Source organism: Engystomops pustulosus, chromosome 2 (assembly GCF_040894005.1).
Source record: "Engystomops pustulosus chromosome 2, aEngPut4.maternal, whole genome shotgun sequence".
Lineage (NCBI taxonomy): Eukaryota > Metazoa > Chordata > Amphibia > Anura > Leptodactylidae > Engystomops > Engystomops pustulosus.
The window spans coordinates 166,425,706-166,449,276 of record NC_092412.1 but is presented as its reverse complement, the minus strand read 5'-3'; the positions used below and the strand labels follow the sequence as shown (position 1 = coordinate 166,449,276).

Genomic DNA, 23,571 nt, shown 5'->3' with positions numbered 1-23,571 from the left:
CATCCAAACCAATGTTCAAGCATGACCACGGCGTGTAATGGTGTTTCTGCTATGGATCAGATCCCCTGTGCCACTTACCGGGGGATCCGATCCTCTTCTGGGCAGCCCCGAAGTCTGCCTAGTGCTCCGGGGCTGCCCGATGTCCTCAGCAGTCAGACCCCTTCCGGGTCTGACTGTAAACTGTCTGCGCATGCTCTGCATGCTCAGACAATTTACACTGCCCTACAATGAAAAAGTATTGTAGAGCAGTGTATTGGACTTGAACCATCGATCAGAACATCGCTGGTTAAAGTTCAAGTTTGTAAAGTAAAAAAAAAAGTGAAAAACAGTAAAGTTAACACAATAGAATAAATAAAAAATAAATACATATAAGCCCCTAAAATGGAATTTTTCCATAAAAACACTTAATAAACTATAAAAAACACAAACACACAAAAAAAGCCACATATTTGGTATTGCCGCATCTGTAACAATCTGTATAATATAACAGAATCGTTACTGCACCTGCACGGTAAACGCCAGGGGAAAAACCCCGCAAAAAACGTTCCGAAAAAAAGATAATTTTTAATTAAAACCTTTAAAAAATGCTCTAATAAGTGATTTAAAAAAGTTCCGAACTCTAAAATGAGACCACTAAAAAGAACAACTCCTATCGCAAAAAATAAGCCCCAAACCAGATTTCTCAGCCGAAAAATAAAAAAGTTATGCATATGAGAAATGGTGATGCTAAAATGAACAAAATTTTTCTCCAAATTAGTTTTTATTCAGTAAAATTGAATAAAATACACAAAACCCCCACATATTTGGTATTGCTACGTCCGTGACAATCTGCATAATAAAACAGAATCGTTATTGGACCTGCAAAATGAACCCAGTAATAAACAACCTCAAAAACGCTCCGAAAAAAAGATGACTTTTAACTAATACCCTTTAAAAAATGCTCTAAAAAGTGATTTTAAAAAGTTACACAATCTAAAATAAGACCACTAAAAAGAACAATCCTTCTCGCAAAAAATAAGCCCTTAACCAGATTCGTAAGCCGAAAAATAAAAAAAAAGTTATGCAAATGAAAGTCGGTGATGCTAAAATTAACATTTTCGCCAAATTACTTTCTATTCAGTAATAATGGTAAATTTTTTTTAAAAAAACTATATAAATGAGGTCTTTTCGTAATCGTGGTGACCCATAGAATAAAAATAATATACTATTTTTACGGTAGGTAACCGGCCAAAAAAACCCCCACAAAAAATGTTCCTAAAAATTGATGATTTTGTTTCCTCCACCAACAAAGAGTTAATAAAATCTCACCAATTAGCTATAGATGCTCCAAAATTATGTACCATAAAAGTACATCTCATGTGGCGAAAAAATAAGCCCCTATAGGTCCACAATAAAAAACCAAAAAAAATTATAGCCTGTACACTGTGACATAGCAAATCTGATCTGCATGGCGCCTCCTTCCCTTCTATGCCCGGACGTGTGCCCATACAGCAGTTTACCACCATGTATGGGGTATCGGTGTACTCGGGAGAAATTAGGTATCACACTTTGGGGAGCCTTTTTTAATTTAACCCCTTCCCGACATAGTTTCATAGTTTATACGGTTGAAAAAAGACACTTGTCCATCAAGTTCAACCAAGGAAGGGAAGGGATTGGATGAGGAAGGGATTTAGGGGAAACAATCCTATATAGCATAACAATCAATGTTATTTAGGTGTAAAAAGGCATCTAGACCCTTCTTAAAGCTCTCCGCTGTTCCTGCTGTGACCAGCGCCTGAGACAGGCTATTCCACAGATTGACAGTTCTCTTTGTAAAAAAGCCCTGTCGCCTCCGGTGATTAAACCTTGGTTTCTCCAAACGGAGACAGTGCCCCCTCGTCTTTTGATTTGATTTAATCTGGAACAACTTGCCACCATATTTTTTGTATGGACCATTCATATATTTGTATAAATATATGAATGGTCCATACAAAAAATATGGTGGTAAGTTGTTCCATTTGACGTTGTTCTATTTGACAACATTTGACGTAATAGTACTGCATCACGGGAGGTGCGTTCCCGCAAAATGCAGTACTATTACGTCATGCTTCTGGCACTGGCTCCTGAACGGAGCCGGCGCCAGAAGCTGTAGGTGTCAGCTATATATTATAGCCGACACCTGCCTCTAACACTCGCGATCGGAGATTTCTCTGACCGCGGCGTGCATGGGGCATTTGAGAAGAATCGGACCCCCCTGCGGCGCTTACCGGGGGGGTCCGCTGCTCCGATCGGACTGCCAGTGCCCGGGGCTGCGCGATCCTCCTCCGGCTGCCGGGTCCCTGCCTTCTGACAGGACCCGGCTGTAATACACTGAGCATGCGCAGCTCATTACATCTGTATTACACTGTGTAATGTGAAGAAGAGCTTGAACAAGTGATCAGTGGATCACTTGTTCAAGCTAACCTGTAAAAGTTAATAAAATATGTTAAAAACATTACATAAAATAATATTTTAATAAAAATAATTAATTAAATAAAGTTAAAGTCCCCTAAACACAAATATTCCCTATACACATGCAATAAAGTGAAAAAAACACAAAATCGCCAAAACCCCCCACATATTTGGTATCGCTGCGTCCGAAACAATCCGTACATTAACTCAGAAACATTATTGGACCCGCTCAGTGAACGCCGTAAAAACAAAACACGAAAAACACGCCAAAAATGTACAATTTTCATAAAATCTCTACACAAAAATGTTCTAAAAAGTGATCAAAAAAAGTTATGTGCGCAAAAATGGTACCACTGAAAGAGCAACTCAACACGTAAAAAATAAGTCCTAAACTAGCTCTGTCAACCAAAAATATTAAAGTTACGTCTCCGAAAAGATGGCAATGCAAAAACAAATGAGATTTCCTCTATATTAGTTTTTATCCAGTAAAATTGTAAAAATAAATGAAAAACTATATAAATGAGGTATCACCGTAATCGTAGGGACCTATAGAATGAAGATAATATAATATTTTTAGTGTACGGTGTACGACCCCCAAAAATTACAAAAAGAAAGTAAACCAAAATTGACAATTTTCTTTTCCTCCATACATTCAAGAGTTAATAAAATCTCATCAATAAGCTAATGACCCACTAAAATGAAATATTTGTTAAGTGCATCTCATGTCGCAGAAAATAAGCACTTATATGTCCAAATTGCCAAAAAAATAAAGATTGTATAGCCAATAAAAAGTGACAATGCATAATCTGCTCTGAATGGCGCAGCTTCCCTTCGATGCCCTGGCGTGTGCCCATACAGCAGGTTACCACCACATATGGGGTATTTTTATACACGGAAGAGATTGGGTATCAAATTTTGCGTAGTGTTTTGGTATTTTATCCACTGAGAATTTGTACATTTTTTGAAAAACACATTAATTAGCCAAAAAAATGTTACTTTCAAAATTGCATCCGATTTTGTTTTAACTTTATAAAAGTTGTTTTACGTACGTTGAGGGGTGTAGTTTCTATAATGGGGTAATTTATGGGGTTTTCTTTTATTTAGGCCTCTCAAAGTGACTTCAAACCTGAGAGGGGTCCCTCCAATAGCAGGATTTAGCGTTTGCGTTGTGTGAAAAATCGCACCTAACGTTCAAAGGCCCATAACATCCTACAAAAATAACAGTATGCATAAAATACCATGTCCACATAAATTAGACATTTAGTGAATGTTAGTTATTATGTTTTTTTGCGGTTATGACTATGTATGGAAAAAGTAGAACATTTTGAAGTTCGAAAATCAAGAATTTTTCCAAATTTTCACCAAATATCTGATTTTCTCATAAATAAATGCAAAACATACCACCAAAATTTTTCAACTAACCTGAAGTACAAAGTGTCACGAGAAAACAATTTTAAAATCACTTGGATATGTTAAAGCGTTCAGAAGTTATAACCACTTGTAGTGACACAGTGCAGATTTGAAAAAATGGGCCGTGTCAGGAAGGTGAAAAGTGGCTTCAGCGTTAAGGGATTAATCCATTACAAATGTTTAATTTTCCACCCAAAATGAATGTATTGTCAAAAAATATTACAATTTGTAGATCACACCTCCATTTTGTTTTAACCCCTATAAAACACCAAAAGGGTTAACAAACTTCTTAAAAGTGGTTTTTAATACGTTGAGGGGTGTAGTTTCCATAATGGGTTAATTTAGGAGTCTAGCTATTATTTTGGCCTCTCGCAGATAATTAAAATTTCAGCATCTAAATATTAATTCTGGTGATTTTCCCAAAAATTTGAAAAATGGCACCCAAATTCTGAGTCTCATAACATTCTAGTAAAATATGTGAAATCTTAAAAAAACATCCAACATAAAGCAGACATTTAGGAAATGCAATTTATTAATTTATTTGGTAGCTACGACTATCTGCATCAAAACTAGAGAATTTAGAACTTTGAAAATAAAGAATTTTTCAAATTTTTTGCCAAATTTAGTTTTTTTTCCATAACTAAACACAAAAGATTTCATCCAATTCTTTAAACTAATTTAAAGTCCAATGTGTCACGAGATAACAATCTCAAAATCCCCTGGATATCTCATAGCGTTCCAAAGCTATAACCACTTATAGTGACACAGGGCAGATGTGAAAAATGGGGCCGCGTCCTTAAGGCCAAAAGAGGCTGAGTCCCGTACGGGTTAAAGGGTAATCTTCATTCTGAGCAAAATAAACAAAAAACATAATTCTACTCCAGGTGTCCCTTAGAATCATTCCGCAAAGTATTTTGCCTCTCAATCCCCATTTAGTACCTTTTTTGGCCCGTAGCAACAATGTTTTCCAATTCTGCAAAATCTTCAATCCGCAAAATAGAGAGGCGGAACCTACCTCCTTTGACATAATAAGCATGTTCTGCTGACCACTAAGACCCATTGATGGTGCAACTTAGACACACTCACACAGACAAGTATGGAGCTTGTAGCTAAGAGGCTGAATAATGTACATGAATGAAAATGTGAAGGTTTTTTGATTGATAAGCAATGTATGTCTGTTATGTCTGTCTTTCTCTTGTATCTGCACCCCGAAACACTCCGATCTCCTCCTCTTTCCTCGCGGTGTCGGCATACTGTGACGTCACTGCGCCACCATCTTGTGTGAGCTCCGGAACTTATTTTTCCCTCGCTCTGCTATAGACCTCCCAGGGAGACGGACCTGTAGATAATATTGTCGATCCAGGTGCAATGCAGCATTTGTTGGGGGCCCCTTTAGTGGCAAACTGGCGGGGCCAACCCCATAATTCAGTCATTGGAAACCGTAAGACATAAGTCACTGGGGAACTGGGAAGCAGCAGGACAGGAACGCTGGGGATCATGAAGGTGATTAGGACTTCTTTGGTTATGTTAAAGAAGAGTGAAGAAATCTGTTAATACCTTTTAGTATGTTAGATGGTGAGCTTTCGAGAATACTAGTTCTGTTTGTCAGAGATGATGTTAAAACATGCTTACCTGTTAAAACAATCCTTTTTCCTGGTTGACAACTGTTAATTTGGAATGTTTGCTTTTTTCACAGGTTAATAAAAATTTCTAGTGGAGTAAACTTGCAAAAAAAGACCCAATTCTTACAACATCTGCATAGTTATTGGCTGCTGAAACGTCAGTCTAGGAATGGAGCTCCTCTTATCCGAAGACTTCACTCACATATGCAGTCTCAAAGAGTTGGTGGACAGGTTAGTTATAGAAGTTCAAGAATATTGGGTAGTCCTACTCTTTATATTGGATTGTGGGGTGTCTGCGTTGCTGACTGTTAACTGTCCTGCAGATAGAGATCCAATGGAGGCTATTTTTCAGGGATTCTTAGTTTATGTACCTCTTTTCTGTCGCTTTGAATTCCACAAGACATTAGACACCAAGACAGTAAAGGGACTCTACCAGCAGTTTTGCCTATACAAAGCAGCACAGAAACTGTTAGGCTGGAGGGCTATGTTATCATATCTTTCTTTCTGTCTTGGCAGCAGCTGGACTGCGAAAATTTGAGTTATTTTAAAAGTTTGCTGCTGGACTTGGTGCACTCCTATATGAGATCTCCTATATTTTTCCTGTGAGTCAGAGCAAGAGCAGTTTGAAAGCAGTGATTAACCCCTTATAACCAACACTAGTTTTCAGCTCAATGTTTTCAGATTTCAAATCTGACCTGTCTCACGATAATTGGTTATAACTTCGGTACACTTTAACATATCCAGGTGATTTTGAGAATGTTTGTTTTCTCGTGACACATTGTACTTCATGTTAGTTGTAAAATTTAAGTGATAAGTTTTGCGTTTCGTTCTGAAAATAAGTGAATATTTGGCAAAAGTTTGTAATGTTCTGCTTTCCAGACAGGAAGTAAAACTACCCAAAAAGCTTGATAATTAACATTTATGGAATGTCTTTTTTTATGTTTGGATGATATTTTATGCGTCCTGTCATTTTTCTAGGATGTTATGAGGTGCAGAACTTTAGGTGCGATTTTTCTCATTTTCATGAAAATTGCCAAAACTCACATTTTTGAGGGACAACTGAGCTTTCAAGTGACTTATAAAGGCCTAAATAATAGTAACACCACATAAATGACCCCACTATAGAAACTTCACCCCTCAACGTATGTAAAACAACTTCTATTAAGTTTATTAACCCTTTAAGTGTTTCATATGGGTTTTTTATGGGTTTTCATAATAAATTAAATGATGAAACGCTCTGCAACGTTTGATGCCCAATTTCTCCCAAGTGTACTAATACCCCTTATGTGGTGGTAAACTGCTGTATGCGCACAGCCGAGCATAGGATCAAAACAGCGCTATTCACAGCAGATTTGTATTGTCACATTGTACAAGCTATAAATTTACATTTTTTGGTTAATGTGAACATATGAGGGCTTACTATGTACGGGATGAGATACAATGTATAGATAATTCATTTTGGGGGGTCTTAAGCTTATTCATGAGATTTTATTAACTATTTCAAGGGGGACACAAACAAAATCTTCAATTTTTATTTTGGATTTTTAGCACTCCCCCCCCGCTGACTGTAATGTAAAAATAATATTTTATCTTTATTCTCTGGTTCACTATGATTAGGGTGATAACTCTTTTATATAGTTTTTCTTATCTTTGTTCAATTTTACTGAGCAAAACCAATATTGGAGAAAATTGCATCGTTTTTACAATCGACAAGTTTTCAGGGCCATAACCTTGTATTTTTCTGTTGTTAGATGTTGAGGGCTTATTTTTTGCGAAAAGAGTTGTTCTATTCAGTCATGTCATATTAGGGAACGTAGCTTTTTTTGATCATTTTTTAGAACCTTTTTTATGATGGTGTTTGATGAAAGATTGTATATTACGGGAAGTTTTCGTTTTTTTTTTTTTTTTACGTCGTTCACCGGACAGGTTCAATATTGATTTAGATTTATTGTACAGATTAATACGGATGCGTTGATGCCAAATATGTACATTTTTTTTGTGTTTTATATACTATATTTGCAATATATGTGTAACAGGGGAGATTATGGGACTTTTATTTTATTTATTATTATAAAACGATTTAATCTTTTTTTTTTTTTTAAACTTTTTTTTTTACGTTTTCCATTTTTTGGCTTGATCATTCGATCGCTTGTTCAAGCGCTTACACTGCAATACACTTGTATTGCTGTGTACAGTGTAAGTAACTGAGCAACTGAACAGCAGTTTTTAACAGATTCCTACAGTACCACAATCTTGGAACATAAATTCATATTTACAGTGGTGTTGCTGCTAAAACGCACACAGCTCTCTAGTACAGGCGGTCCCCTACTTAAGAACACCTGACTTACATACGGCCCTAGTTACAAACGGACCTCTGGATTTTGGTAATTTGCTGTACTTTAGTCCTAGGCTACAATGATCAGCTATAACAGTTATCAATGGTGCCTGTAATTAAGATTTATTGTTTATCCTGGTTCTTATGACAACCCAACATTTTTAAAATCCAATTGTCACAGAGACCAAAAAAAGTTTGACTGGGGTAACAATAATAAAGTATACAGTTCCGACTTACATACAAACTCGACTTAAGAACAAGCCTAAAGACCCTATCTTGTACGTAACCCTGCCTGTACTCCTAGTATAGCTGTTTTTTTATATGATCAAAACTGTTTGTAAACAATAGATTCTATAAGTTCTATAATTACCGTATTTTCCGGACTATAAGGCGCACTTAAAAGCCTTGGATTTCCTTGGAAATCCAAAGTTCGCCTTATAGTCCGGTGCGCCCTATGTATGGCACAGGGCAGCGGACCATACTTACATAGGTCCCCGCTACCGGAGACAGCAGATCTCCAGCGAGAACTGCAGACCACGCAGCACGAACAACTTCTGCCGCGTGGTCTGCAGTTCCCGCTGGAGATCTGCTGTCTCCGGTAGCGGGGACCTATGTAAGTATGGTCCGCTGCCCTCCTCCACCTCCCCCTCACCTTCCCCACTCACCTTCCGCCGCATCTCTTCTCGGCGTCGCGTCCGGTCGGGTCTCTGCTCCGCCCCCGGACCTCCGCCACGCCCCTGACCCTGCGCCTTATAGTCCGATGCGCCTTATATATGGAATTATTACATATATAAGGCGCATCGGACTAATGCGCCTTATATTCCGGTGCGCCTAATGGCCCGGAAAATACGGTAGTAAAGTGGGCCTTGATTGATTACATTTATTCACTAGCACATTTCCAATGTTTATTCTAATTTAGAGCTAGCTCACATGAAAGTCTTGCAATTCACAGACTGAACAAAAACTCTGGGGATTGTAGACAAGCATCATAGCTATAAATAGTGCAAGGAATCCCAGCTCCCTTGCAGTAAGACTGTACGATACTGAAGTGATCATTGCCATAAGAACATCGCGCCATGCTCTAATGCGGGAGTTCCTTGTATGAAGAATATTGTACCTTGCCATGCTGCAAGAATGTGATGCGGGTATGTTCCAGGTGTTAACTTGGCCTCCTAATCATGACATGTACCTGTAATTAAGGTACAGGGCCTCACTGACAGCTAATTTTAGATTCTATATGTTCTTGTAACCCTTTAGGTGATGTCACACATGGCGTTTTTAGTCCATTTTTTAAGGATTCATTTTCAGCCCATTAAAAAAAAAAAAAACGTATGTGTTTTAAAAATGCATTCTTTAAAAGGCTCCAAAAATGGGACGTGTGGCATCACTCTTTTACTTTGTTACCCATTGTTACTAAGGTCCTTTTAAAGGGTGTTCAAGTTTAACCTAGAAAGAGCTATAAATGTAGAAAATTGACTTCTGAAGCTGGAGAATAAAATGTGAGGAGCTACTGACTCAGTAATCACCCAAAAAAACCCAAAACAACACAGTCAGTCGGTGTCAGTGCTCAACTCTTATCAAGGAATAGTAGAATGACAGAATGAGTGGTCTCACCACCTGTTAAAAATAGAATATCGCCCAGGCACGCTGCTTTATTTTCCGTCTCCCTCCTATGGATCCAGAGCCAGTCCTCTTATCACCCCCGTAAACATGGGGTACTGTAGATCCTATGCCAGGGAGCAAATGGAAAGATAGTGCAGACCAGGGTAAGGAAAGGATTTTTATTTGTGTATACTCACAAAGTATCAGTAAAAACATGCGTATCAGTAAAAGCATGTAGCGTCAAACAACTTGCGAGGTGTTTGACGCTACATGCTTTTACTGATACGCGCGTTTTTACTGATACTTTGTGAGTATTGTGAGAAAGCAAGAGGTGTTGTGTGGGAAAACCGCTGTCTTACAGGCAGATCAAATGCAGGTGGTAAAAGCCCTGGATTTGTCTGCAGTAACCCAAGGGTTAATGCAGACATATAGTAAGCAGGAATAGTCTGTTTGGTCCATGAATGGTTTAGCTAACATGGAAACATTGGTAATGTCCGTACTGGGCCTGCTTATTATGGAGTAGGGGTAGGCTGGTAGTGGGACTCCTACTCCACCCGGGCTTCGGTCCCTGGCTTTTGTATAGCCCACAGGTGTGGTTCCCAGGCCTTGTTAGAGCCTGATTTAGTCTGCAGGCCAGAAGCAGGCTGGACCGTGTTCACACAGCAAAGGTAACTGAGTGCCTCCTGAAATTCTGCTTGCCAAGAGCGTGTGCCAGGCAGCCTGGTACCAGTATAGTTAAGATCTGAAATTGTATTAGGCAGCGCCCAGCCGGGCAGGGTTTATTTTTTGGTATTTTGTATGTGCCTAAGCCAAGGCTGAATTTGTGTTTTGTTAAGGCAGTGTGAATACACTTGATTTTTGGACTGTGCGTGTGTTCCTGCACTGCTACAAAGCATCTACCAGAGCAATTCCCCACTGTATACACAAATAAAAATCCTTTCCTTACCCTGGTCTGCACCATCTTTCCATTTGCTCCCTGTTATAGGATCTACAGTACCCCATGTTTACGGGGGTGATACGAGGACTGGCTCTGGATCCATAGGAGGGAGACGGAAAGTAAAGCAGCGTGCCTGGGCGATCTTCTATTTTTGTCCTGTGAACAGGTGGTGAGACCAATCATTCTGTTTGAATCATTATTCCTTGATAAGAGTTGAGCACTAATCTAGGAAGACGTACGGCATCGCCTCAACTAAAATGGACAAATCGCAAGGCCCAGATGGCATACGCCCCCGGGTACTGCATGAACTATGTACCAGAGCATTATTTTTAATTTTTGACGATTCCACCAGGACTACTTCTGTTCCACAGGACTGGCGCATAGCATTTGTGGTGCCAATATACAAAAAAGGATCAAAGGCGATCCTGGAATCTACTGACCTGTGAGTTTCACTTGTTTTGGGGAAATATTTTAAGGGTTTGGCCTTTTTTAGTTTTTTCACTTCCATTTTTCACTCCCCACCTTCAAAAATCTATAACTTTTTTATTTTTCCACATAAAGAGCTCTGTTATTGCTTATTTTCTGTGTAACAAATTGCACTTCGTAGTGACAGTATTTAATATTCCATGGCGCGTACTGGGAAGCGGGAAAAAAATTCCAAATGCAGTGAAAATGGTGAAAAAACACATTTGCAACGTTTTCTTGTGGGCTTGGATTTTACAGCTTTCACTGTGCGCCCCAAATGACATGTCTACTTTATTCTTTGGGTTGCTACGATTACGTGGATACCAAATTTGTATAGGTTTTATAATGTTTTCATACATTTAAAAAAATTAAAACCTCCTGTACAAATTTTTTTTTTTGCCATCTTCTGGCGGCAATAACTTTTTCATACTTTGGTGTACGGAGCTGTGGGTGGTGTCATTTTTTGCGACTTTTGATGGCGTTTTCATTGCTATCATTTTTAGGACTGTGCAACCTTTTGATCACTTTTTATTAATTATTTTATATTTTCCAAAATGGCAATATTTTCCGTTACGGGGTTAAACGCAGTGAAAAACCATTGTTATATTTTGATAGATCGGACATTTTCAGACACGGTGATACCTAATGTGTTTATGATTTTTACTGTTTATTAATATTAATATCAGTTCTAGGGAAAGGGGGGTGATTTGAATTTTTAGTTTTTTTTTATTATAATTTTTTTTTTTTTAACTTTTTTTTACTTTTACTTTTACTATTTTTCAGACTCCCTAAGGTACTTTAACCCTAGGTTGTCTGATCGATCCTACCATATACTGCCATACTGCAATGGGGATATGTGCTGATAGTACATTGTAATGAATGGGTTAAAACGAGACAGCTTCGGGCCTTCGTGAGACCCGAAGCTGTCATGGAAACGGATCACTGCTCCCCGTGACATCATCGGGGAACGGCGATCCGAGGCATGGGTGCCGCCATCTTTTTGGAGCCTCCAGCAGCGTTGGCGATGGCCGTGAAAGCAAAGACTTACCGGCTATGGAGAGGGCTCGGACCGCTCGGAAGGGGTTAAAGATGCTATCCTGGAGTATCTCACTGTACATTATAACCTAGCATCAGCATGAGTTTGAGGATTCAGTTGTGTCAGACTACTCTGCTTGGCTTCTATCAGGAGGTAAGTTCCAAACTGGACCTAAGGGAACCTGTGGATGTTGTGTATCTGGACTTTTCCAAGGCATTTGATGCAGTGCTGTATAAAAGGTTGGCACATAAAATGAGACTGCTGGGACTTTGGCAAAACCTGTGTATTTTGGTAAGCAATTGGCTTACTGATAGAAAACAGAGGGTCGTCATTAATGGCACATTCTCAGATTATGTTGACGTTACCAGTGGAATGCCAGTGGGTGTCAGTTTTGGGGCCCCTTCTTTTTAATATTTTTTATTAATGACCATGTAGTGGGTTTATACAGTCAAGTTTCAATATTTGCAGATGATACTAAGCTGTGTAAAGTAATTAATACTCAGGTCGTTAGTCTATATATAGCACTGCAGGATTTGTGGAATCTGTAGGAATGGGTGGAGTAATGGTTTAATGTAGACAAATGCAAAGTTATGTACTTGGGCCATGGAAACAAGGTACAACAATTATGTTCTTAACAGTCAATTACTTAGTAAAGCTGCAGCTGAAAAAGACTTGGGGATATTGGTAGATGGTAAACTTAATTCTACTGACCAGAGCCACGCAGCTGCTGCTAAAGCAAATCAACTTTTGAGATGTATCAAGAGAGGAATAAATTCCTCTGTTGTTTAGAAAAAAGACAACTGAGGGTAGACCTCATTACAATGTACAAATACCTGAACGAACATTACAAGGATCTCTCCAAAGATCTTTTTATACCTAGGCCTGTGATCAGGACAAGGGGGCATCCTCTACACCTAGAGGAGATGTGGTTCTACCATCAACATAGACAAAGGTTCTTTACTGTAAGAGCAGTGGAACTCTCTGTTGCAGGAGGTTGTTATGGCGGTATCTATGTACATGTTCAAGAGAGGCCTGGATGCCTTTCCTTTAGAGCAAAAATATCACAGGTTAAAAAAACATTATTTTTTTAGTTCTTAAAGGTTGGACTTGATGGACTTGCGTCTTTTTCCAGCCTTATATACTATGATACAAACATTTTCGTGCACAACTCTTCTACATACGTCCATTTACACGCATTGCTCTTCTACATATATACAGTTACTTGCAGAGCTATGCTACATACAAAGCTGCATGCACAGTTCTGCTACATACAGCCATTCACAGCTCTACATTAGGATTGCACCGATACCAGAATTTTGAGTGTGATATGATACCCGGAAAAGTATCATGATACTCAATATCGATAAAATGCTTTTTCACAAAAGAAAAAAACAATCTTTTTGTATCACCATCTTACCAAAGTGATAGCTTTTTAATCTTTTTTTGAGGGGGGTCATTATCTGTTTTCTGTGGTACCATTCAGGGGTTTGTGCAACTTTTTTTTTTATTACTTTTTATAATTGTTTTTCTTTTTTTTCACCAGAAAGCATTTTTACTTTGTTGGAGATTTTTTACGGTGCTGACTAAACGGGTTAAATAATGGATTATATTTATAGATTGTGAGTTAACAAATGACAAATATGAGGGTATGTTAGTAAAAGTTTTTTATTTTTTTTATTACAACAAAATGGATTAAATGGAATAAAGTCGTATCATTTCATTTTTTTTGCCTTGGGAGGGCACTAGAAGTGCAGTTATATTTCTGAGTGTTATTTGCATCACCATGACACCTGGATGCAACCCTTTGGCTGCAGTCACACGTGCCACCAGCGTTTGTTTAATAACCCAATACTAGCGCATGCCTGAGGGGAGGGGGATTCGGCCCGATTGCATATGTGCATATTGCATTTAAACAATACAAGACATCGGGGTCTGGTTACCCATCGCGTGTGTTTCCCTGGAAACGCATATGCAATCGGCCCAGCCCTTGTGCGCTAGGGGTGCATTAGCGTGTGATCACGGCCTTTCACAGTAGGATCAGTATAACCCCTTCACCCTTACTTCCTAACCTCTCTGAGGGTGCGTTCGCATCATGCCTTGAATCACTTTTTTATGCTTTTTTGGCACATTACAAAGGCTTCAACCTGGATCACATGCTGAAGTAACATTGCATTTTATAAAACTCAATGGACGTGCAATGTTACCTCCTCATGATCCAGGCTGAAGCCTTTGGAATGTGTCAAAAACGCTTAAAAACAGTGATGCAATGCATTGTGTGAACCCGTCTTTGGGAGTGAGTTCATATGCTATCCTGGAGTATCTCACTGTACATAACCTTATAACTCAGCGTCACCATGGGTTTATGAGAGATTGGTCCTCTCAGACTACTCTGATTGGCTTCTACGAGGAAGTAAATTCCAGACTCCGTGACACCGTGCCACATAAAAGGTTGGTACATAAAATGAGACTGCTGGGACTAGGGGAAAATCTGTGTATTTGGCACATTCTCACATTGGGTGAGTGCCACAGGGGTCAGTATTGGGGCCACTTCTTTTTAATATTTTTATTAATGACCTTGTAGCAGGTTTACACAGTGAAGTTTCAATATTTGCAGATGATACTTAGCTGTGTAAAGTAATAAATACTAAGGTTGATAGTGTAGCATTACAGAGGGATTTGTGGAATATTGAGGAGTGGGCAGAGAAATGGTTGATGAGGTTTAATGTAGATAAATGTAAAGTTATGCACTTGGGCCTTGGGAACAGAAATTGTAATTATGTTCTAAACTTTACTTGGTTATGGCCAATGGGAAGGCCCCGGGCATGGATGGCATACCGGCAGAAATGTATAAAGAGTATGGGGATATCCTGTTACCTCAGTGGTAGGACACTTTAAAGGAATGCTTTGAGGAAGGCTGTCTCCCTGCCTCATGCTATGAGGCATTGATAGTGGTGCTTCTTAAAGAAGGGAAGGAGGCCCAAATACCTGAATCCTACAGACCGGTCTCATTATTAATGTCTGATATTAAAATTCTGGCGAAAATATAAGCCAACCGACTGAGCAGGGTTATAGGGTCTGTAGTACATCACGACCAAACTGGATTTATCCCATCCAAATCCACGGCTATTAATGTACGCCTCTTGTATTTAAATCTACAAGCACATCAGGAGGTGGCTGAGGAGCCGGCGGTGGTATCTTTAGATGCCTTCAAAGCCTTTGATAGCATCGAATGGGAGTACCTATGGGCAGTGTTATGGAAACTGGGCTTTGGGCCGCATATTATAAAATGGGTTCAGATGTTATATAGGGCTCCTGTAGCTTGTGTCCGAGTCAATGGAATGGTGTCTGGACACCTGTGCTTGCAACGGGGTACGAGGCAGGGATGCCCGTTGTCTCCGCTTTTGTTTGCAATGGCTATCGAGCCTTTGGCCTGCCTGATAAGACAACTACCGGACTTAACAGGGTTTAGATATGCTGGGGTGGAGGAGCGGATCGCTTTATATGCTGATGATCTGCTCCTTTTCCTGGCTGATTTAGACCAAGGTTTACCCACAGTAATGGACCTTTTATCACAATTTGGGGACTTTTCAGGGCTGCACATCAATTGGACAAAGTCGGCACTGTTACCATTACAGGCAGCTAGATCTACCAGCATGCAGAGGTGGGGGATACCGGTGGTGGAGAAATTTAAATACCTGGGCATATAGGTCACAAGATCTTTGGCGGATTACATCGATTTGAATTTGACCCCCCTGCTGGGTAGAATGAGGTTCCGAGTGTTGTTGTGGAATAAATTGCCCTTATTGGCGCTGGGTTGATTCAACCTCATTAAAATGATTCTAATGCCACAATTACTCTATATATTGCACAACGCACCAGTTTGGATTCCGAAGTTCTGGTTCCGAAAGATACATAGCTTGTTTAGGGACTTGATTTGGAAGAAGGGGGTTCCCAGAATTAAGTTAGAGAAGTTACAGCTTCCCAAGGACCAGGGGGGTCTAGCGATCCCAAATGCATGGGTATATTATCTAGCAGCACAATGTCAGCACTTTGGGGGATGGGATGCGCCAGGCTCAGAGACGTGGTGTCCGAGGGTCTTGCAGCATTTTTGTGGTCCATTATCTCCAATGGCGGCTTTGGAGGCGGGAGTCGTTGGGAGAGTAGCTAGGGGGCACCCGACGCTGCTCATGGTACAAAAGATTTGGGGAACCTATAAGAAGATGGTGGAAGTAGGGCCCATCACAAAATATACCCCTTTATGGGATAACCCATACTTGGGGGAAATAAATATGCTGGAAGGCATGCTGGGGGGGAAACAGAAGGGAATAAAGACTCTAGCATAGTTATACGACCAGTCAATACTGAAATCATTTCAACAATTGGTTGATGAATTTGAGCTTCCTGGTTCGTTGTTCTTTCAGTACCTCCAGATTCAACATGCTGTACAGGCTCAATTTGGCCCAGAGGAAGTGATGTTTTCTTCCATCAAAGTTATGCAGGGGGTAGTGTCTGCTAAACATATGAGAGGGCTAATATCTCTTTTGTATATGGTTTTACTGGACAAGGTGCTAGGGGACCCAATGGCAGGGGTTAGGAGAAAGTGGGAGGAGAGAGTCGGGCGCATAGAGGACGAAGAGTGGGGGGGAAGTATTGACATCTCCAAGTACGCTGTCCTACTCCATAGAGTATACCGGACACCACAGGTGTTGCAAAGGATGGGTTTGAGGGGGGATGCATGCTGTCCGAGGTGTTCAGAGGAGGATGCGGATGATTTGCATATGCTCTGGACATGTAGGGAGTTGGACGACCTGTGGAGCAGAGCGCTGGAAATGATACACAGAGTGTTTGGAGTGACTGTGCCAAGGAATCCAAAAGTGTGCATGTTGGGGTTTGTGGGAGAGCTCGAGATTAACAGAAAACAACAGCTGGCAATTGCAAAGGTGTTATATCAGGTACGCAAATCTATTGCCATGCACTGGCTGGATGCTGCCCCGGCGAGAATGAGGGAATTGAAGAAATTACTGAATAACACCATACGGTTGGACCTGAAGGTGTATGTGAAAAGAGGTGCGGTGGATAAATTTGAGAAACAGTGGGGTAAGTGGCTTACCTGTCCGGGGGTGGCCTCAGAGGAATTGTTACGGAGCCGGATGCGGGCCCGACCAGGGGGAATAAGATAGGAAGATTGATACAATTGACCAGATTGCAAGTGGGAAGGGGTTCTGGGGAGGAGGGGTTTGACTACGTTACCATTATTTCTTTCTGATGCAGTTTGTAACATGATTGAAATGTAAAGCTGTAATTTACTCTGAGATATTTGCATTAATAAAGTGTTCTTTGATTTAAAAAAAAAAAACTTCACTTGGTTAAACTGGAGCTGAAAAGGACTTGGGGGGTATTGGTGGATGGTAAACTAAATTTTAGGCGGATGCTGCTAAAGGAAATAAAATTATGGGATGTATCAGGAGAGGAATAGATTCTCATGATACAGACATAGTTTTGCCCTTATACAAATCCCTGGTTGTTATGGCGGACTATATGTACGTGTTCAAGAGAGGCCTGGATGCCTTCCTGGAGAGAAATAATATCATGGGTTATGGGGATAAAACATTTATTTAATTCTTAAAGTTTGGACTTGATGGACTTCGTCTTTTTCTGGTCTTATATACTATGATAATAATTATATATTATGATAATCTTATGATAATCTTAATGCAATAAAGAAAAACACATTCAAACCAGCCAAACACATGGTAACCTGTATAATGCATGCATTTCATGGATTTGTTTAAAAACTGCATCCAAAAACCGGCAAATAGTAATTTGCCGTTTTTTTGGATGCAGTTTTTAAACAAATCCATGAAATGCATGCATTTTACAGGTTACCATGTGTTTGGCTGGTTTGAATGTAGTTTTCTTTATTGCATTAAGTGCAAGCAACTGTCTCAGCAGCAATGAAAAATGCATACCAGCTACACACATAAATGCATGTGTTTCTGGGAGGCTTTTAAAAACGCTTCCAAAAACCGCAACAAGAGAATGCACCCCAAGGGTGATGCCACAAGTCCCATTTTTGGACCGTTTTAAAGCATGTATTTTAAGTCCGCATGTCCGGATAATCAGCATGTGTCACTTTATCTGGTTATATCTTTATAATGTTTTAACTTACCAAAGTGTTTTTGAGTTTGTTTTTCCGTTACATTTTGTACTTCAAAATAGTGGGAAATTTTGGTTGCTGTATTTAACATTTATTTATGAAAAAAGGTGAATTTGGTAAACATTTTGAGAACATTAGCTATTTTCAAACTTCAACATGTTCTGCTTTTTAAACGGATAGTCCCCAGGTAGTATAAAGCCATCCAGCCCACCCCCAGGTAGTATGCAGTCAGCCCGCTCCCAGGTAGTATGCAGCCGGCCGGCCCCCAGGTAGTATGCAGCCAGCCAGCCGGCCGGGCCCCAGGTAGTATGCAGCCAGCCAACTGGCCGGCCCCCCAGGTAAGATGTACTCATTCTGAATTCGAGAAAGCAGATCCCCAACCTTGGCGGCCTTCTCACACTTCGGGCGTGCATGGAGTTTAATAAACTCCCCTGTAATCATGCCTTTCAAAGACTTCCATTATATGTGGAGGGCAGGTTGGTTGGAGTTGCATTCCAAAAAGCTATCAATCCAATGTCACCGAATCTTTAAATAAGTAGAAAGATTCTACTTATTGTAGAATCATTAGCATTAGAGAATTTGGTGCATGGTGTGACCATAATGTAGGGTGCAATCAGTGTAATAATAATAATAATTATTCCTTTATATAGTGTGCATACAGATTAGGTAGCACTACACAGGGCTTGCCAAATCAGTCCCTGTGCCCATTGTAGCTGACCTGGAGGAAACCCACGCAATCACGGAGAGAACATACAAACTCTTTGCAGATGTTCACAGGTTTGCAGATATATTTTCCAGAGTTTGCAGAGTACATGTAGTTTCTCAACATGGTGTATCTGGAGGCGGAAATGGAATACCTGGTGTATTGTATGCACGACTTCCAGCAGAGGGCCATCCCCTTTTTAAGAGTTATGTGCAACAGCCCCAGTAGACGTTGGATGGGCTGGCCAAGGAACATCACCTGCCCCCCCCGAATAATGTTCTCTTTTGGTTGGTCTCTGTGCATTCTCCAGATCACATTTCTAGTTTTTTCAATATACAGGCAGTCCCCGGGTTACGTACAAGATAGGGACTGGAGGGTTGTACTTAAGTTGAATTTGTATGTAAGTCGGAACTAGTATATTTTGTAGATGTACACTAACTCCTGACAATTTAGTACAGCCCACGGATGGCTGGTAACTAAGGAAGCATTAGCTGGTGCAATCTCACGCTTCCTTAGTTACCTGCAATCTCCGGCTTTCAGTTCTTTTAGTGCACTGGCTGGTAACTAAGGAAGCGTGAGATCGCACCAGCTAATGCTTCCTTCGTTACCTGTACCCCGCGATACTGCCGGCAATTACTTACTGTATACATCGGCAGCGGATCCCTGTCACCTCCATTGTGCTCCCCGTCAACTCCATGGCGGCGCCAGTCTTTAGCTCCGCCCAAGGAACCCCGTCATCACCCGCCCGTCCAATGGGGACGCGCAGCACGTCAAGCAGCGCTACGAAACCAGGAGGTGGACCCGCCCGCCCAATGAGGACGCGCAGCATGTCAAGCAGCGCTAAGAAACCAGGAAGTGGACTGCGCATGCGCGGCGTTCCGAGTGCCCGGTTCGTATCTACGGTTGTCCGTAACTCGGAACGCCGTAAGTCGGGGACTGCCTGTACAGTGACTTGGGATAGAGATACCCGAGGTGTGTCAAAGCCATGTGATGGGACCAGGTCTGGTACCTTTAGAATATCTCAATGCACTGTGTGGTCCTCTTGGTCTCCTGAAGCAGGGGAGTGCTTTCCTGGGCTGCATGATGCTGAATTGGCAGGCACTGAGGGCTGTGGGAACATTTCTTATTCGGCCTGCTTCTGTTTCGCCCACCAATATTAGCAAGCTGGTGGGGGCTGAGCAGAGAGCCCTGCAGGAGGTGGAGATGGGGCCCTGAGGGCTCAATCAGTAGAGGCAGGTTGCCTGCCCAAGGCCGAGGGAAGCTGAGTGTGCTGGGAAACCTCACGGTGCTGCAATAGGAATGCATGCAACGGTCATCCTTGATATAGCGGTGGGTGTCTCTGTTGCTCGATGCCCGGTGGTGCCATTTTGTGGATTTAGCAGAGGCTTCAGTCCCATTCTTCTTATTTCTGGCTCCTGTATAAAACGATACAGTACAGTTGTGCTACCGGGAATATTGCTGGGAGTACCTATTCCTCCATAGACAGGTGGCTCCACATGTCTATTTTAATTAATACTAGTGTTCTTTATAATTTATAATCTTCATAAATTACTAGGAGGAATAATGGAGGAATCATTTTCTTTTTTTTTTCCTTTCAGGTAGTTTTAACTAAGGGAGACCAAAAGTGAGAGCTTAATAGGTGAAAATAATATATATTTTAATAAATGTTCAAACTGCCTTGTATGTCTTTTCAGAAGGAAAAGAATACAAAGTCTTCATCAGTTAAGGAGGCCATCAAGTACTGGCAAAAACTTCGACACGATCTTGAGAGAGCTAGATTGCTTACAGAACTAATTCGCAAAAGAGAGAAGTTGAAAAGAGAACAAGTAAGTGAGAATTTTTTTTTTCGATTACACTATTCAATTAGTAAATTAAATGAGTGGATATTAGAAACCAGTATGTGTAACGTCTAAAGCTTATAATAACCATTGCAATCTATTCAGTTGTTTGGGGACTTTTAGCTGTCAGCATAAAAATGTTCCACATGGAAGAGAGTTGGAGTAGGTCCATGAAGATAACTAGCAGTAGGTGGAAAGTGTGGGGACAATACTCCATTACACTTGGAAGAGCTACACTTGTGTTATATGCTAGATAAATAGATTTTCTCAAGCTGTTGGTGCTAACTAGGTACATAGACTGTAAAAACTGCTATCCAAGTTTATCAAAACTGTTGACAATTTCCCTTTTTAAATTTTAAATCTGCAAGGGAGACAGGAAAGGACAAACATTGTAGATTTTCTGCATACTGCTGTAAATCTACAGAGATTGGTCTCATTACCTTTTTTCACGCAGGTTTATTACAGTAAAAAACTGCAATGGTTTATGTGCAGTAAACCTAGAAGTGACAGAAGTGTGGCTCAGAATGCAGTTTAACAGTTGTCCATGGGCTTGTTTATGTGATAAATAATGATGATAATAACAATAATACTAGCGGTGATGTGCATATATTCAGAGAATTAATATTTAGTTATCATCTGATTTATTATAGATAAATAAATTAGTTGGTAGGTAAATAAATACATTAAAAGGAAATCATTTAGATATCTAGGTAAAACAAATTTAGCAAACTAAATGATTTTTTTTTATTTTTACAACCGACAAAATGCCCGATAACGAAAATGTGATAACGATTTTTCACTGCATTTTAACCCTGTAATGGAAAATGGTGCCCAAAGTCAGGCACTTTTTTTTGCCACTATAAAAAAATCAATATAAAGTGATCAGAAGGTCATACAGTCCTGAGAGCATTGAAAACTTCATCAAAAGTCGCAAAAAATACACCACCCACAGCTTTGTATAATGAAGTATGAAAAAGTTATTAGTGCCAGAAGATGGCAAAATCGTCACAAAGCATTCAGAGCTCTTTACGTTTAAAAATAAAAAAGTTATGACATTTAAAGTACCTGGGGGAGACCTTTAACACGACATTGTCGACTGCGGCAGACAGGAAATGGCTACTATCTGACTCACAGCCCAACAGACAGCAAGACGCGAATTCAGAAACATACCTGTTGGAACTCCTGATGCAGACGGGTATAAAGGATACCTGGAGATTGCAACATCCAGACGAAAGAGAATACACACACTTTCCGCACCCGCACTCTAGCTGGTCACGCATAGACTATATTTTATTATTAGAAAATGTGTGCCAACGGCTGCTGTCCTCAGAATTCGGAGATATAGCGATCTCCGACCACGCTCTGGTCAGGCTAGCCTACACAGGATACACCCCAAGGGCACCGACATACTCCCCACATTCCTGACTAAAGATGACTCCTTCATAGACTTTCTAAACGGCTGGTGGCTGGAACATGACCTTGATCATTCCTCCATAACATCGGACCCAGCGGCATACTGGACGTCCGCAAAGACTGTTATGAGGGGCAGACTAATGGCATACACCATTGGCTTTAAGAAAAAAAAATCAGAAAACAATACGAAAAGGCTAGCGAGACTACCTCTCAAACAACAAAAACTAGCATGGGATGAAGTTAGAGCAAATTATGACCTGTGGTTAGACAGGAGGGAGGAAATGCACCGCCAACCATTTGAGGCTGAATTATTTAGATACGGCAAATTGCTAGCTAGACTAGCTAAGGGCAGACACAAGCCCACCCATGTAAAGTCTATACGATTGCACACTGTAGCTCAAAGGTGTACTAATAAAAGAATTTTATTGTTATTTTTTACTTGTCGCATATATGACCTGGATATACATCCACTCTTAAATGGTATACCTTTATACACACACCATTAAAATGATAATGATAACAGTTAACAGTTAAAATAATGCAGTGTACATGGCAATGTACAACTTATTTTGGGGTCTCAGGCTAAAATGGCACTAATAGGGCCCAAGTGCACATTTATGCTTATAAAATGTAAGGTATAAAATACAAAAACAGGGACCGTGGATACTATTATGTTGTTTTTAGGTTTTAAGTCCTTGTGAATTTTTCTTATTGGTTTCCGGGGAAGTTTAGGGTGTTCAGGAGAAGATTGATACTTTGTATCTTTAAACTGCCCGTATCTCTAGAAGTGTGACTAGGTGTTAATGTCTCTGCAATATGCCACAAGAGAGGTTGAATAATGGAGGTCCTACATGAATTCAGGACTCAAGTCCAACATTATATCTTCATATTTGTCAGATTTGTTATATCTGCAAGATCATTTGCGGATTTAGAAATCCATGCAGGGTTAAAGTCCAAATAAAGTGTTTTATTCACACTTCAGAAAACAACATAAATTCAGCCTTGGTTTTGGCACATATAAAGCAACAAAATAAACCTTGCCCGGCTAGGCACTGCCTAATACAATTTCAGATCTTAACTACGGGTACCAGGCTGCCTGGCACACGCTCTTTGCCAGCAGAATATCAGGAGGCACTCAGTTACCTTTGCTGTGTGAAAACGTTCCAGCCTTCAGCTTTCCAGGTAGTGCCTCTCCTACTGCTTCTGGCCTGCAGATTATATCAGCCTCTGACAAGGCCTGGGAACCACACCTGTGGGCTATACAAAAGCCCAGGAACGAAGCCCGAGTGGAGTAGTTGTCCCACTACCAGCCTACCCCTACGCCATAATAAGCAGGCCCAGTACGGACATTACCAATGTGTCCATGTTAGCTAAACCAACATGGACCAAACAGACTATTCCTGCTTACTATATGTCTGCATTAACCCTTGGGTTACTGCAGACAAATCCAGGGCTTTTACCACCTGCATTTGAACTGCCTGTAAGACGGATAGCGGTTTTCCCACACAACACCTCTTGCTTTCTCACATACCCTCCCCCTCAGTTCAGACCCACCGGGACGGACTCCTGACATTAAGCAATGTAGTTTCCCGGCTCTGTGCTCCACCGTGAAACTGAAATTTT

At 40.5% G+C, this 23,571-nt stretch overlaps 1 protein-coding gene across 5 annotated transcripts in view; it reads left to right on the top strand.

Annotated features, from left to right (window-relative positions):
- Positions 1 to 23,571, top strand: part of BRPF3 (bromodomain and PHD finger containing 3) — a 288,586-nt gene that overhangs the window by 50,960 nt on the left and 214,055 nt on the right. For all 5 annotated transcript variants that reach the window (XM_072137236.1, XM_072137237.1, XM_072137235.1 and 2 more), the window contains exons 3-4: positions 5,537 to 5,693; positions 20,392 to 20,523. In XM_072137236.1, coding sequence (XP_071993337.1) covers positions 5,537 to 5,693; positions 20,392 to 20,523 — 289 coding nt within the window. The remainder of the gene's footprint in view (positions 1 to 5,536; positions 5,694 to 20,391; positions 20,524 to 23,571) is intronic.